Here is a 14193-nt window from a genome sequence, read left to right as displayed (position 1 = left end):
TTTCAGACCTCTGGTGTTCTGTTTGCCAGGGTTAGAGGCCTGGGGGTAGAGGCCTGATTCTGTGTGTAGTGAGGGGGCGAGCTTGTCCAGGGTGGAGGACAAGGATCTACTGTAGTAAAAAGTGGATAGATTGGTGTAGGACAGGGGTGTGATTTTGTCAAAGAGGTGGTCAGTAGCAGAATAGAGAAGAGGAGGGTTGAAGTGGCAAAGGTTTCCACGGGTGATTGTTAGGCGATTGGAGGGAAAGGTGGTGGAAGACAGGGAAGAGAGTGAAACTAATAAGGTGGTGATCAGCGAAAAGGATTATTGGAGAGATTGCATGGAGTGCATAGGTAGGAGAATACAAGGTTGAGGGTGTTGCTATCTGAGCGAGTAGAAGCCTGTACCCAATGCTTCAGGTCAAATGAGGAAGTTAGACGTAGCAGGAGTGTTGTTGATGTTGAGGGATGTTGAAGTTACCGAGAAGGATTGAGGGAATTTGAGAAGAGAGAAAGTAGAGTAGCCAGGCAGAGACGTCATCAAGGAAAGTTGATAACAGTCCAGGGGGTCGGAAGATTACAGCAAGTCTTAAGGAAATTGGAGATAATAGACATACAGTGAGCTTTAAATTATGAGGGACAGAGAGGGAGAAGAGTGAAGAACCTGAAAGGTGCTTTGTGGGGATAAGAGGATTCCCACTCCACCTCCCTTGTGTCCACTAGGACCAGGGGAGCGAGTCCAGAGAAAGCCACCGTGGGAGAGGGAAGCATGAGAAGGAGTGTCGGATTCATGAAGCTAGGGTTTTGGTGACAGCAAGTACATTAAAAGGAGTTTGTGACAAAGGTCATGAACAGCGGTGAGTTTGTTGCAGACAGAGCAAGCATTTCAGAGGGCACAGGAGAAAGGGAGGCTGGTTTTGGGAAGAAGAGGAAAGGAGACTAAATTGTATAGATTGCAACTGCTGCCAGAGGATGTGGGGTGATGGCTGGATTGGGTACAGGTAAATAAGGAAAGCCCGGGGTTTGGGGATATATGGGAGATTAGGGGAAGCAGAAGAGCGAGGTAGGTAACATGAGAGTACAATTTATATATGAGGGGACATGCCTCAGCATCCTGACGGTTTTTTAGCATGTGGGATTAGAATTAGGAGGATGTGATAGTAATGTAGTAATAAGGGGAAGGCAGAAGTGAAGGCGAAATATATACAGATTGTGGGGTGAAGAAGTGGGGTGAAAGCGTTTAAGGAGACTACATTTGTGAAAAGGAGAGATAAAGCACGCATATGTTACAGAGAGGAAGGAGAGTTGAATGGGAAACAAGGTCACCTGCAGTCAGGTGATTTCTAAAGTAGCTTGTTGTCAATGTTCGCATTGTTCAAATTGCTTAAGTGAGAGATTGGAAGTAACTTATTTGAAGAACCCCAACACGCGCCACCCTAGCATGTGCTTCCCCCCCATAAAGGTGGTCTTGTTTTATACTGTGGTGGGTGTGGACAGAATTTGCCAATTAATCAATCACGAGTTGATATTAGGCACACAGTTGACATAGCAAACTTTTCACACAACAATCAAACTGCAAGAGGACCAAGAGGGCAGAGTTGTAAAGATAAAAGATAGGGCCATCATTTAAGTAAGAGACTTAAAAACAAAATAAAAACATCAAAATAGAGGGGCGTGGCCTGACCTGGCATGGAGACAGTCGCCTGATCCCTGAGCTCCGTCCGCCACAGGATAAAGCCGCTTAAATCCGGAGGTAATATCTCACTGCTTTCACATAAAATTATGGGGACAGCCTCCCGGACCTCTTCGGCATCACGCTCGAGATCCCCGAGAGACCTGGCCGGGGCACAGGGGCAGAATATCCCGGAGATGTTCCGGACGGGCAGAGGCAACATGGTGCCTTCCCGCCAAGCGCCGACTCACTCCTCACAGCCTCCCTCACAGCCGCAAAACCCGTCCGCGATGCCGCCACAACCCCTGCTTCCACACGGAGGGGAAGGGGGGATAGAACTTAGGCCCCATCCACCCATAAATATGCAGGACCTCCGCTCCATAGCGGAGGACATTAAAGAGACGCTATCTGCAGCCATCTTGGAACTGAGGCTAGATCTCCGTTCACTGAATGACAGGGTGCATGTGGTAGAGAGAGAGACGGAACGTCAGGAATCCATTTTACAATCTGTCACAGAGGACATTGACTCCCACACTATGCAGATGCGGGATATGCAGAGGCACCTTGAAGACCTCGACAATAGAGGCAGAAGGCATAACCTGCGCATCAGAGGCCTACCGGAGTCGTTTGAGGGGGAACAGATCTCTCAGGCCATAATAACATCTTTAATACCCTTCTCAACCGTCCTGCCCAAACCCCTATTGCAATGGAGAGAATACACCACGCACTACGTCCTAAAGGCAGGGAGACGGATCCTCCCCGGGACATAATCTGCTGCATTGGGAATTTTAAACTTAAAGAAGACATCATCAAAATGGCGAGGGGCAGACAGCAGATCCTGCATGAGGGAGCACCGGTGCAAATCTATCAAGACCTATCTGGCATTACACTCCAGCACAGGCGCAACTTAAGACCCCTGCTGGAGGCCCTGAGAGAAAAACAAATATTATACAAATGGAAGTTTCCCTTCTGCCTATCAGCTTCCGCTCATGGCCGTACAGCGATTCTCAAGGTCCCTGAAGACCTTCCGCATTTCTGTGCCACCCTTGGCATTCCGCCGGTGCCGATACCTAATTGGTACGCAGCTTTTCGTCCCGGCCCCCCACCCGCGAAACGTTCAGAGAGGAACCCATGGAGGCACAAGACCCCTTGCCCAGCAGGAGACGCTCTCCCTCTGTGCACAGAAGCCACACCACATATCGCTCAAACTACCGTGCTAACAGCCCCAACATCTCATCAAGATCCCGGGGTACACGCAGGGACCGCCACAGGCATGTTGAAGTAGCCCCGTCCTTCTGATCGACGGAGCAATCTGTACACAGCACGATCGGCCCATATTTTTGTTTTCAGTTCATGTTCTAGAATATTTTCTACTGTTATTTTTACTCTTTCCACCTCTTTTTTGAACTGTTTAAAGAAGACCAGACCAGGCAATACAAGAACACCACTGGCCGGTTCCCCTGTAAGCTCGGCTCCTTAACATCCCTCTCAGCACCAGCTTTATGGCAGTGCTACATCATCCGCAGGACCCTCCCAGTCACCAATCTCATAACCACTCTCAAGCCATTGTCTTATGACCCCGCCTATCTCCAATGGACATTTGACGACAAACTTTGCTCACAACTACAGCTTCCACAATGCACTGCAGCACCAAACCCCGCCCATGCCTCAACGCGAACTCACATTTCCTGCATCTGAACTCCTTTACGTTACAGAGGCAAGCTTCAATCAACTAACAGGACTACACCTCTGACCCCAGTTCTTGCACATTTATCCATCACCGGGCGCCCACGTTGTTTTCCCTGTAGTTCCGGACCCACCTCGGACAACCCAACTGCACCCACTCATCACCCGATCCGGGAGTGACTCAATACGAAGGGCTTCTCACACCATCTGCCTGTCTACGACCCACCGGACCTGCCACGCTGCTGAAGTCTACCTCTCCCCTTCCAAGAGTATGAACTTAACCGGTATAATTTCTTACAGTTTTGTGGTTCTTCTGCCAAATAATACTTCATGTTGAATTGCTATTTGTATTGCTGATATCTACCTGCTCTGGATTTAGAACCTCTATTCTACTCGGTAGTAGCCCCGAACGGAGGCACAATGTTGTAGATCAGTTTTTTTTTTTTAATAGGTTTACTTACAATTGCCTTTAGGGAATTTAATTTCAAGTCGCTAACTCTGGCTTAACCCCCACTCCGATGTCACTGCCCCACACCCTTGTTGGAGTGGGTCACTACATCGCTAGAATTGACACCGATGACAACCTTCCCACTCCTGCTGTTCAAGGAGAATGGTTGACCTCAGAACTCAGCACGTGAAATTACCCAAACTGCGGGTTTGATTGTTTGACTGTTTTATTGTTTTATTATTTTGATATTTTGTTGAATTATAGCTCACTAGGTATCTCCTGTTGATTCCTAAACCTGTGCACTTACCCCACGATCCTTATCATATGACCCCAACCAACACAATTAAGCTTCTTACCTCAGTCATTAACTTCATGTCATCCTGTGGCGGAGGACCTTGTCCTCCCCTTCGATACTAGACCCCCTCACTTTCTCCATCGCCTGATTTTAGGCCAACCCCCACACAGGTTTGCGTCGGGTTGCCGTCTCCCTTACGGAGTGAGACGCCCCACGCAGGGCCTGTACCCCACCGATCTACAGTTTGGGAGGTGAGTGGACATATAGTTCCACACCTCTTCGGTACTCTCCACATCACCCCCACGTTTGATAGGCAACCTAAACCTCCAAACCAGACGTAAACCACCCTCCACCCACCCTTTTCTTCCCTTCCACTTTTTCCCATGATGGCGGCCCCTACAGTCTCACTATCCACTCAGGGTGTTTCGCCACCCTTACCCCAATCACTTAAATTGTACTCGGTCAACATACGAGGTCTTAATACCCCTGAAAAACGGTCTAAACTTCTACTCTCCCTTTAACGATCTAGAGCACATATTGCGCTCATACAGGAAACACATTTCCGTACAGACGCTATCCCTAAATTACATAGTCATTACTTCCCCACCGCAATCGACGCCTCCAATGTGGAGGCGAAATCCAAAGGGGTCACTACCCTCATCTCCAAACACTGCCCCTTCCAGATAACAGACACGGTAAGAGACCCTCTTGGCAGATACCTTTTTATAAAGGGCACTCTACATCATTTGCCTTACACCATTGCCCCCAACACAGGCCAAGTAACCTTTTTCAAAACGACTTTACAATTACTCGCCAGCTTCCAAGTTGGAACCCATATTGTCGGCGGTGACTTCAATGTCCCACTGACCTCGTCCATTGACACTTCAAATGGGTCTTCCTTCCTCACTTACAGGGCCTTACGGGCCATCAAAATACAATTAAGCAATCTGCTCCTTCATGATACCTGGCGTACAATGCACCCTAAGGAGAGGGACTTCACGTACTATTCACCGCCACACAATAAGTACTCCAGATTGGACCACTTCTTCCTTTCTCAGAACGACCTGACAAACCTCACTAAAGCCACCATAGACCCGTCCCTCCTGTCGGACCACAATCCTATTTCGATGACCTTACAACTGCCGACTAAGTGCACGAAGACACGTATTTGGCACCTTGATAGCTCCTTGCTGACAGACGAAATCAACACAGACTGACAAAATGCCTAGCTGAATACTTCAACAATTCCGCTTCTGACATCACACCCATGACCACATGGAACGCTCACAAATGTGTCATTAGGGGCGAACTGTTATCTATCGCTGCTAATCGCAATAAACTTAAACACGCTCTTATCACCGAACTAACCGCGCGTATACACGCGCTAGAACAGACACATAAAGCTTCCACTGCAACTGCTTCGTGAAACGCAAATTTATGCTGACGCAAAAATTGTACTGTGAATTCGGTAACAAATCCGGCAAATTATTAGCTAGGGCTCTCCAATCCAAAAAGGCTTCACATACCATTCACAAAATCTCCAACTCGGCTGGAGAATCGTTCGTTACTAATGAAGATATTTCAGCACAATTTGTTCAATATTTTACCAAATTGTACAATTTGACCCCGACTCACAACACTGACGATTCGATAAACCGAAAAACTGCTCTCCTAAATTTTCTAGCGCAATACGGACCAACCCCCCTTTCTCCGGAAGACGCACAATCGTTAGACACCCCTCTTTCAACAGACGAACTCCTTACAGCATTAAGACAAATGAAGACAGGTAAAAGCCCCGGCCCTGACGGCCTCTCGACCAGCTATTACAAATCCTTCCCATCCATCCTCCTTCCGCACCTAGTGAAAGCCCTCAATACTCTGACGCCTGCAACAGATACCTACAATGAAATGCTCGCAGCTCACATCACACTCATTCCCAAACAAGGCAAAGACTCCACACGAGTGCCGAATTACCGCCCCATTTCTCTACTGAACGTGGACCTTAAACTCTACGCGAAAGCATTGGCTAATCGAATCCTACCTTTCCTACCCTCTTTAATCTCGCTCGACCAGGTTGGTTTTGTCCCGGGCCGTGAGGCAAGGGACAATACCACTAAGGCCCTGAACATACACCATTGGCTCACGAGAACTTCCACAAAAGGTTTTCTATCCTTGGATGCAGAGAAGGCATTCGACAGGGTGGCATTGGACTACATGGAAGCCACCCTACAGGCAATAGGCTTACCGCCCCGTATGCTTAAAATGATCTTAGCTCTTTACGCCTCCCCGACGGCTAGGTTAAGGATCAACGGCGGGCTGTCGGATGCCTTCTCTGTATCTAATGGAACCCGTCAGGGGTGCCCCCTGTCACCGCTTATATTTATATTGACCCTTGAACCCATGCTCCGCAAACTGAGAGACAACCCCACCATCAAAGGTATTACTATCCATCACAAACAATACAAACTAGCCACCTACACAGATGACATCCCACTCTTCCTGACAGATCCCATTACAACCATCCCTAACCTTCTAGCTGACTTTGAACTCTTTAAAACCCTCTCCAACTTACAAATCAATTTTGAAAAGTCCAAAGCCCTCAATATTACCCTATCAATGGACACGGTTAATCTTTGTAAACTCAATTTCCCCTTCGGCTGGGAGCAATCGGCTATTTCTTACCTCGGAATCAAACTCACCACTGACTTAAAGAATCTTCACTCTAATAATTTTGTTCCTCTGATCCTGTCCATCCAGCGAGACCTCCAGAAGTGGCATCTAGGATCCTTCTCTTGGCTGGGCAGGATCGCTATATTGAAGATGAATGTTCTGCCCAGACTCCTTTACCTTCTTCAAGCTATACCAATCAAGTTACCATCATCATTCTTCACATCTTACCAACGCATTTGCAGGACGTTCATATGGGCGTCTAAACACCCAAGACTTAGCTGGGATAGATTGGTCCTTGCCAAACGATTAGGGGGCCTAGGGCTCCCAGATCTCCTAAAATACCATTGGGCATGTCACTTAACTAGACTGGTAGACTGGCACAAGCACCGCCCGTTCAAAGATTGGGTCAACTTGGAAGACTCCTTCGCGAGTCTTCCTATCACTAACTCGCCATGGGTTAATAGTAGACATATACCAGAAGATTTCACATCCCACCCATCCATTGGCGCCACCCTAACAATTTTTAAAAGGGCATGCAAGACACTTAACATCATACCAGCACCGGGCCCCATGACACCATTAGATAATAACCCGGAATTTCCTCCGGGTCTAGCGTTTAAAGATCCTACCCTGGGCACAGCTACCACTCAAGCAAGGGCCCATAGCCGTTTCCGAAACGGTTTGCTACTCTCCCACACAGACCTCTCCACGACACTACCTGACTACCACATACTTTTCTTCAAATACCTGCAAACCCACATCAGGGACTCCCCTTGTAGCAGAGACCACTCCCCACTGGAACTCCTCTGCTCTAACGAGGAACCCCAGGGTCATCTGATATCCGCAACTTACTCCCTCCTGTTCTCACAACACATGGTCAAAAACGACAAATTAGTACAGCAATGGGAATCTGAACTAGCATTGTACCTTTCCCCACAGGAATGTAATTCAATTTTCACCCTCATGCACAAGGGATCCATAAACGTCTCGACACAGGAAAACAGATATAAATTGTTCTCTAAATGGTACAGAACACCTGATAAGGTTCATCACTTTCATCCAACCATCCCCCCAACTTGTTGGAGGTGTGGTACAACCAAAGGCACCCTACTGCACATATGGTGGAATTACAGCCTAATACAGCCGTTTTGGGTGGAAATCCACCGGCTGATCGCACAAATCTCCATATATACACCGGCCTTCACCCCTGAACGATATCTACTTCACCACACCCCTGACTCACCGGGGTCCTTCAAAAAAATCGCTTACCATACACCTAGTCAACGCGGCCAATCTATGCATCCCTGCACTTTGGAGGAATAAGACACCCCCTACAGTCCAAGACTGGATCCGGAGGGTAGATAAAATAGCCGATATGGAAAATCTTATATGCCAAGCCAATGACAACCCTACCAAATTCAACACCACTTGGGCAAGTTGGTTACACTTCCGTCAATCCCTTACCCAGACCACTCAGTCTCTAAATCCCTCACACACACACCACACTGACTTTAACTGTACTGGAATCCTGATTCCCTGACTCCGCTATGCCGCCTACCCCCTGATCCACCCTATTCCCCATTTCCCGCTTCTATTATGTCCCTACCCTCACCCTTTTCATAGATACTTTAGACACTGATCCTTCTGAGCATACTCTCTCATCTTCTACACCAGTGATATTGGCTTCTAGCCACTACTGTCAGAATGCCCTTTCCAACACCCCTATGCAGAGAACCCGGTCACCTAGTGGAACTGCATCTCAACCCGCGCCACACTTTAGATTCTGATCCCACTTATTAACCGTCATCTTAGCCCGGCCCATTCACAGCGATGGTCCCTTTAGGGGTGAATGGAACCGGGTTTAGCCCTTGACAATCTTGATGTGACCTTTGCACTCCTTCCGATTTCACCTTATAGAACCACCCTCTCATCTCTAATCTAATCTAATCTAATGCTTTAGCTCTCGGAATTTTAGTAAGTTGGAACTGCATATTCTTTCACCGCACAGGGAATCGACATGCTGTCCACCTCCAGCGAGTTGGCTAAATTGGAAACTGCATACCTGCTATATGTTTGTAACCCTACTGATTGAGATGTATGTTACATATGCTTTGTAAATCTGTAAAATTCAATAAAATCTTTAAAAAAAAAAAAAAAAAACACATCAAAATAATGTGAACAGGGCTACAGATGGATGTGAAATAGCAGTAACATAAATGCAGGTTTACCAGGGAATTCTGTTATAGCAGTGAAAATAGATCATTCACTTATATTAAAGCTGTATATTTTATGTAAATTAGATACATTTTTCCTATATTGCCTGAACTACACGTCACATGAGGCATTGTAAAAATAACATTCACAGATATGACTAGGCACGATGGGAATTGTAGTTCCTGAACAACTGGAGGGGCATAGTTTGGAGACCCCTGGTTCAGGAGATATTTACTTTAGCAGCAGCCAGTGACGTCACCAACACATGCGCACTGTGCTCTCAATGGACAGCATGTCATCCATTGAGAGAGCTGTACTGCGCGAGTGATGTCATCGCAGCTCGGCAATTCAAACAGCCAGATCCCAAGAAGAAAGACCGGTGAAGAGGGAAGCCTTGTCAGTGGTGAAAACGCACTGCTGGAGGGCTTAATTTTAAGGTAAGTCTGTCATATTGTGCTAGTATGCACTAGCACATTATGACATTATCCTGCAGGGACCCCTTTTTTTAGTGGTTTACTACCTCTAACTTGTTGAAAAACTGGACTTATTTGAACACTTAATGTTATACACGTGTCATAAAAAAGCACAGATGCAAAAATCCCCACTCCCCTGAACTAAAAGTAACTCACCATCCCAAAGCCAGGGCATGCTGCAATGTTCCCTTTTTGCTATATCCACACCTGCAATACTGCCATAGACATATACTTTTCTTGCATCCTATCCCATACTTGGTATGCTGGTAAGTATAGACCTCAGGTGAGGTGGAAAGAATAAGTCTGTTTTATTGCATTTCATTGTACTTTATGAAAAGTTTCTCTTCAAAATGGTCAATTCCATTCTCAGACAAGAGAATTCCTTCCCACCAAACAAAATGTTAAAATTAGCACACAAGATAGAGCATGGAAATACATTCACTAGGTTTTAATTTATATGATTTGACTAAAAGGGTTAAACAGTATTATACAAATAAAAAAAAAAAAATAAAAAAAAAAAAAAGGGGAGGGGGGTTCTATATTTCATATTTATTAAGATCCAAGGCTGTCAAACTGAAGGTGGCTGGGGAGACTGCTCTGTTTGATAAGATCATGTTTAAAAAGATCAACCATCAAGCAATGAAATCCCAACTCACTTATCAAAGTTTACTAGGTAAAGATGAATGGTTTGTGGAGCTTGTGCATTCCAGTGTATGGTGTAACCTTTCTGCAGCATCACTACTGGCTGATACTGCTGGTAAGGAGCCTTTTGGTTAATTCCTCTAAGAGATATAGGCTTGGATGGGTACTCATCTCTTGCAATGGTCACTGTGAGATTCTGTGGATTTCGAGCTTGAATATAGACCTAGCGGATAGAAAAAGACATTTACAATACATTTTATATTTTAAAAGAGCCGTTTACAACTTTATTCCTTTGCTTGTTGACTGTGTAATGCTTTGGGTAAAGTTGTGCACTAACCTAATTCTTTACTATTTTACGATTTTTTTTTTTTTTTTGCAGAACCACAAAAGAGAACTCTGACCACCACCAGTTCCCCCACACCCCTTACCCATTAAAAATATGAGTTGCAGCACTTAATAATACATTCATCTGCACTTAGTAGGGATGAGCTTCGAGTTTGAGTCGAACTCATGTCCGACTCGAACATCGCTGTTCGCCAGTTCGCCGAACAATTTGGGGTGTTCACGGGCAAATTCCAAAGCCGCGGAACACCCTTTAAAAGTCTATGGGAGAAATCAAAAGTGCTAATTTTAAAGGCTTATATGCATGGCAATGTCATAAAAAGTGTTTGGGGACCTGGGTCCTGCCCCAGGGGACATAGATCAATGCAAAAAAAGTTTTAAAAACTGTCGTTTTTTCAGGAGCAGTGATTTTAATAATGCTTTGGTGAAACAATAAAAGTGTAATATTCCTTTAAATTTTGTACCTGGGGGGTGTCTATAGTATGCCTGTAAAGGGGCACATGTTTCCTGTGTATATAACGGTCTGACAGCAAAATGACATTTCAAAGGAAAAAAAGTTATATAAAACTACCCGCGGCTATTAATGAATTGTTGGTCCGACAATACACATAAAATTACATTAATAAAAACGGCATGGGATTTCCCTACAGGGGAACCCCGAACCAAAATTAAAAAAAAAAAAAAAAAATGGTGGGGGTCCCCCTAAATTCCATACCAGGCCCTTCAGGTCTGGTATGGATATTAAGGGGAACCCCGCGCCAAAATTAAAAAAAAAAAAAAAATGGCATGGGCCCCCCCTCAAAATCCATACCAGACATGATTTTAAGGGGAACCCCACGCCAAAATGTAAAAAAAAATATTTTTTTTTAAAATGGCGTGGGGTCCCCCCAAAAATCCATACCAGACTCTTATCCGAGCACGCAACCTGGCAGGCCGCAGGAAAAGAGGGGGGGGACGAGAGAGCGTCCCCCCTCCTGAATTGTACCAGGCCACATGCCCTCAACATTGGGAGGGTTCCCCTTAATATCCATACCAGACCTGAAGGGCCTGGTATTGAATTTAGGGGGACCCCCATGCCATTTTTTTTTTTTTTAAATTCTGGTTCGGGGTTCCCCTGAGGGAAATCCCATGCCGTTTTTATCAATGAACTTTTATGTGTATTGTCGGACCGACAATACTATAGACACCCCCAGGTACGAAATTTAAAGGAATATTACACTTTTATTGTTTCACTGTAAGCATTATTAAAATCACTTTTTAAAACTTTTTTTGCATTGATCCATGTCCCCTGGGGCAGGACCCAGGTCCCCAAACACTTTTTATGACAATAACTTGCATATAAGCCTTTAAAATGAGCACTTTTGATTATTCATGTTCGAGTCCCATAGACTTTAACGGTGTTTGCGCGCTCGAACAAATTTTTTGCCTGTTCGCATGTTTTGGTGCGAACCGAACAAGGGGGTGTTCGGCTCATTCCTAGCACTTAGAGTTTCCCCCCACCGCTTGCACTACAGTGGGATGAGATTTTGGGGCTGTGACCATCAGTGTTATGACTGTTGATTCACAAAAGACTGTAGCTAGCCAATCAGCACCTGGCCACACCTAGTCCTGACCACTAATTTCTGGATTGGCAGCACTGCCTGTATTGCTAAAACCCTGAATTTGGCTCAGTCAGGGGAAAGTAAATAAAGTTTTTTCTGCTTGCTTTGTGAGGCTTGTTCATTACATAGTAACTAGATTTGGTACTTTAGACTATCATACAGAAGCCTTTAGTTGTACTTTAAAAATATGGCACACAGTATATAAAATATGATTGTTCTGGTGCATTTTCATGTGTGACATTGTGCATATCCATGTTGCTATAATAAGGCCATCATTAAAAACCAAGCCTGGTCCACAGGTTCCCAAACATTGAAAACTGTCAGTGGACCACAGCCTATGGACAAACCATGATTACCAAATGATGCCTTGTTGTGGAACTTTCAAACAAGACAGGCAGCGCATGGTTTTCTCCATGGATATTCTACAAAAAAGTACTGAAAAGGCAGTCAGTAAACCAGCCAAAATGCAGTCACACTACACATGGACCATTTGTACAGGCAGTACAGGTGATATCATATCACCACCCAGGGACAGTTAAGACTTTGGCACAGTGCAGCATTGCATTGTGAAACTGATGGGAATATATGAATAAACACACACAAAACCAAACTAGGGTATCAAATATCAGTGTACTTCTAACGATAACTGATATTTAGCTGAAAAATTAAACTCAAACCACAAAGGCCAATAGCTAACCTGATTAAAAACAGTCCAACAATAAAACATTTTTTACATAACAGTGAGAGCAGTTAATGCTTAGCCCAGTAATAATGAACACATGATCCATAATTTCATGTAGCTTACATAACCCAAGTGAACTAGAGAAATTCTAGGAAATGCTAACGATGCTGTCAGCAGACGCAGATGGAGATGGAAAAATATATCTGCCTTTACTATAATGTTTTAATGAGAACTCATTTTAATTACAAACATTTTTGCTAGATTCAGCCATTATGAAAAAAAAAAAAAAAAAAGGATCACTCTTGCAGACATAAATGAGACAATTTACACATGTAAATGCTAATTTGCTGTAATACTTTTTCACCCACAGCATATTAGATTTTATGCATAGCACATTTTTAAAATCTGTTGGTCAGTGCTTCCTGTTTCTAAAATCAACAAAGTTGTTAAAAAAACAAATAGAAACAATTTTACATGCTATTAATGCTCAACATGGAGGCCACATTGTACAAACCTTCTGTTTTTTTTATACATCTATAAATGATCATTTTTTCTTCTTTATTATCAAAATATGTACATACTCCTAAAAGCAAATACATAATACATTCATACTAATTTTTAAAACTTGGTTATTACACCAAGTACCCCATAAAAGAAATACGTGGGCTCCTATTGCAGGCCTCTATTGCGAAAAATGCCAATTGGTGGTCTCCGGCCCTCAACACTAGGACTAAAAAGAAACAAGCAGCATGCAGTCAGAGTAATGTCAGAACCCCTAATTTGTATACGTATTCTGAGTCTATAACACAGAGTATTGAAACCACTGGATCAGTACAGAAGCCAGGCAAACAGCTTTTTCAGAAGCAGAATAAAAATAAATCATCTGACCTGTGCATATGTTCCACTACAGATAACTCCATTCCATTCTGTGATGTTTATACATTTAGGGTGCCTGACCAAGTAATTATCCATTCGGGCAACAAAAGTATTATTATAGTGTGTAACAGATCCATCCACGTCATGGAAAATAGAATTTTTATCTCCATCCAGATCACCTGTTTCGAACCATGGTCCAGACTGTCCAAAAAATGCTCTCAATGAAACCTGCAAAAATATAATAAATGGATTTCCTACAGGTGGCATAGCTAGAAGCATCTTCAGCTAGTCATATGTTTAGCTTTAAGGAAATATGGCATAGATTTATATTGCAACCAAACGGTTTCAGTTTTGAGATAGGAGATATGTTTCCATTATTATATACTGTATAATTTTAAAACAGTAGTGCTTGTTTATTAAAACAATAAATATGCTGCTGTTGTCAACCATATTCTAGCTGTCAATTTCAAATTCAGGCGAGCTATAACAAGAGAATACCTAACTGGATACTATGGTTAACACCTCTATTTTTCCTTTTGCCAAATCTTTTTATAAGTTCCCTCTACATTTAATAAAAAACACATTATAAAAAGGGATTACTGAGACTTATCTGG

General features: G+C 44.0%; 1 protein-coding gene across 4 annotated transcripts in view; it reads right to left on the bottom strand.

The window, feature by feature from the left end:
• The window catches only part of CEMIP2 (cell migration inducing hyaluronidase 2), a 135592-nt gene that overhangs the window by 20416 nt on the left and 100983 nt on the right, over positions 1-14193 (bottom strand). For all 4 annotated transcript variants that reach the window (XM_073634510.1, XM_073634516.1, XM_073634532.1 and 1 more), the window contains exons 17-18: positions 13592-13807; positions 10093-10301 (exon numbers count right to left, since the gene is read on the bottom strand). In XM_073634510.1, coding sequence (XP_073490611.1) covers positions 10093-10301; positions 13592-13807 — 425 coding nt within the window. The remainder of the gene's footprint in view (positions 1-10092; positions 10302-13591; positions 13808-14193) is intronic.

This window comes from Aquarana catesbeiana, linkage group LG01 (genome assembly GCF_042186555.1).
Source record: "Aquarana catesbeiana isolate 2022-GZ linkage group LG01, ASM4218655v1, whole genome shotgun sequence".
Lineage (NCBI taxonomy): Eukaryota > Metazoa > Chordata > Amphibia > Anura > Ranidae > Aquarana > Aquarana catesbeiana.
This window is presented reverse-complemented; position numbering and strand designations above follow the sequence as displayed.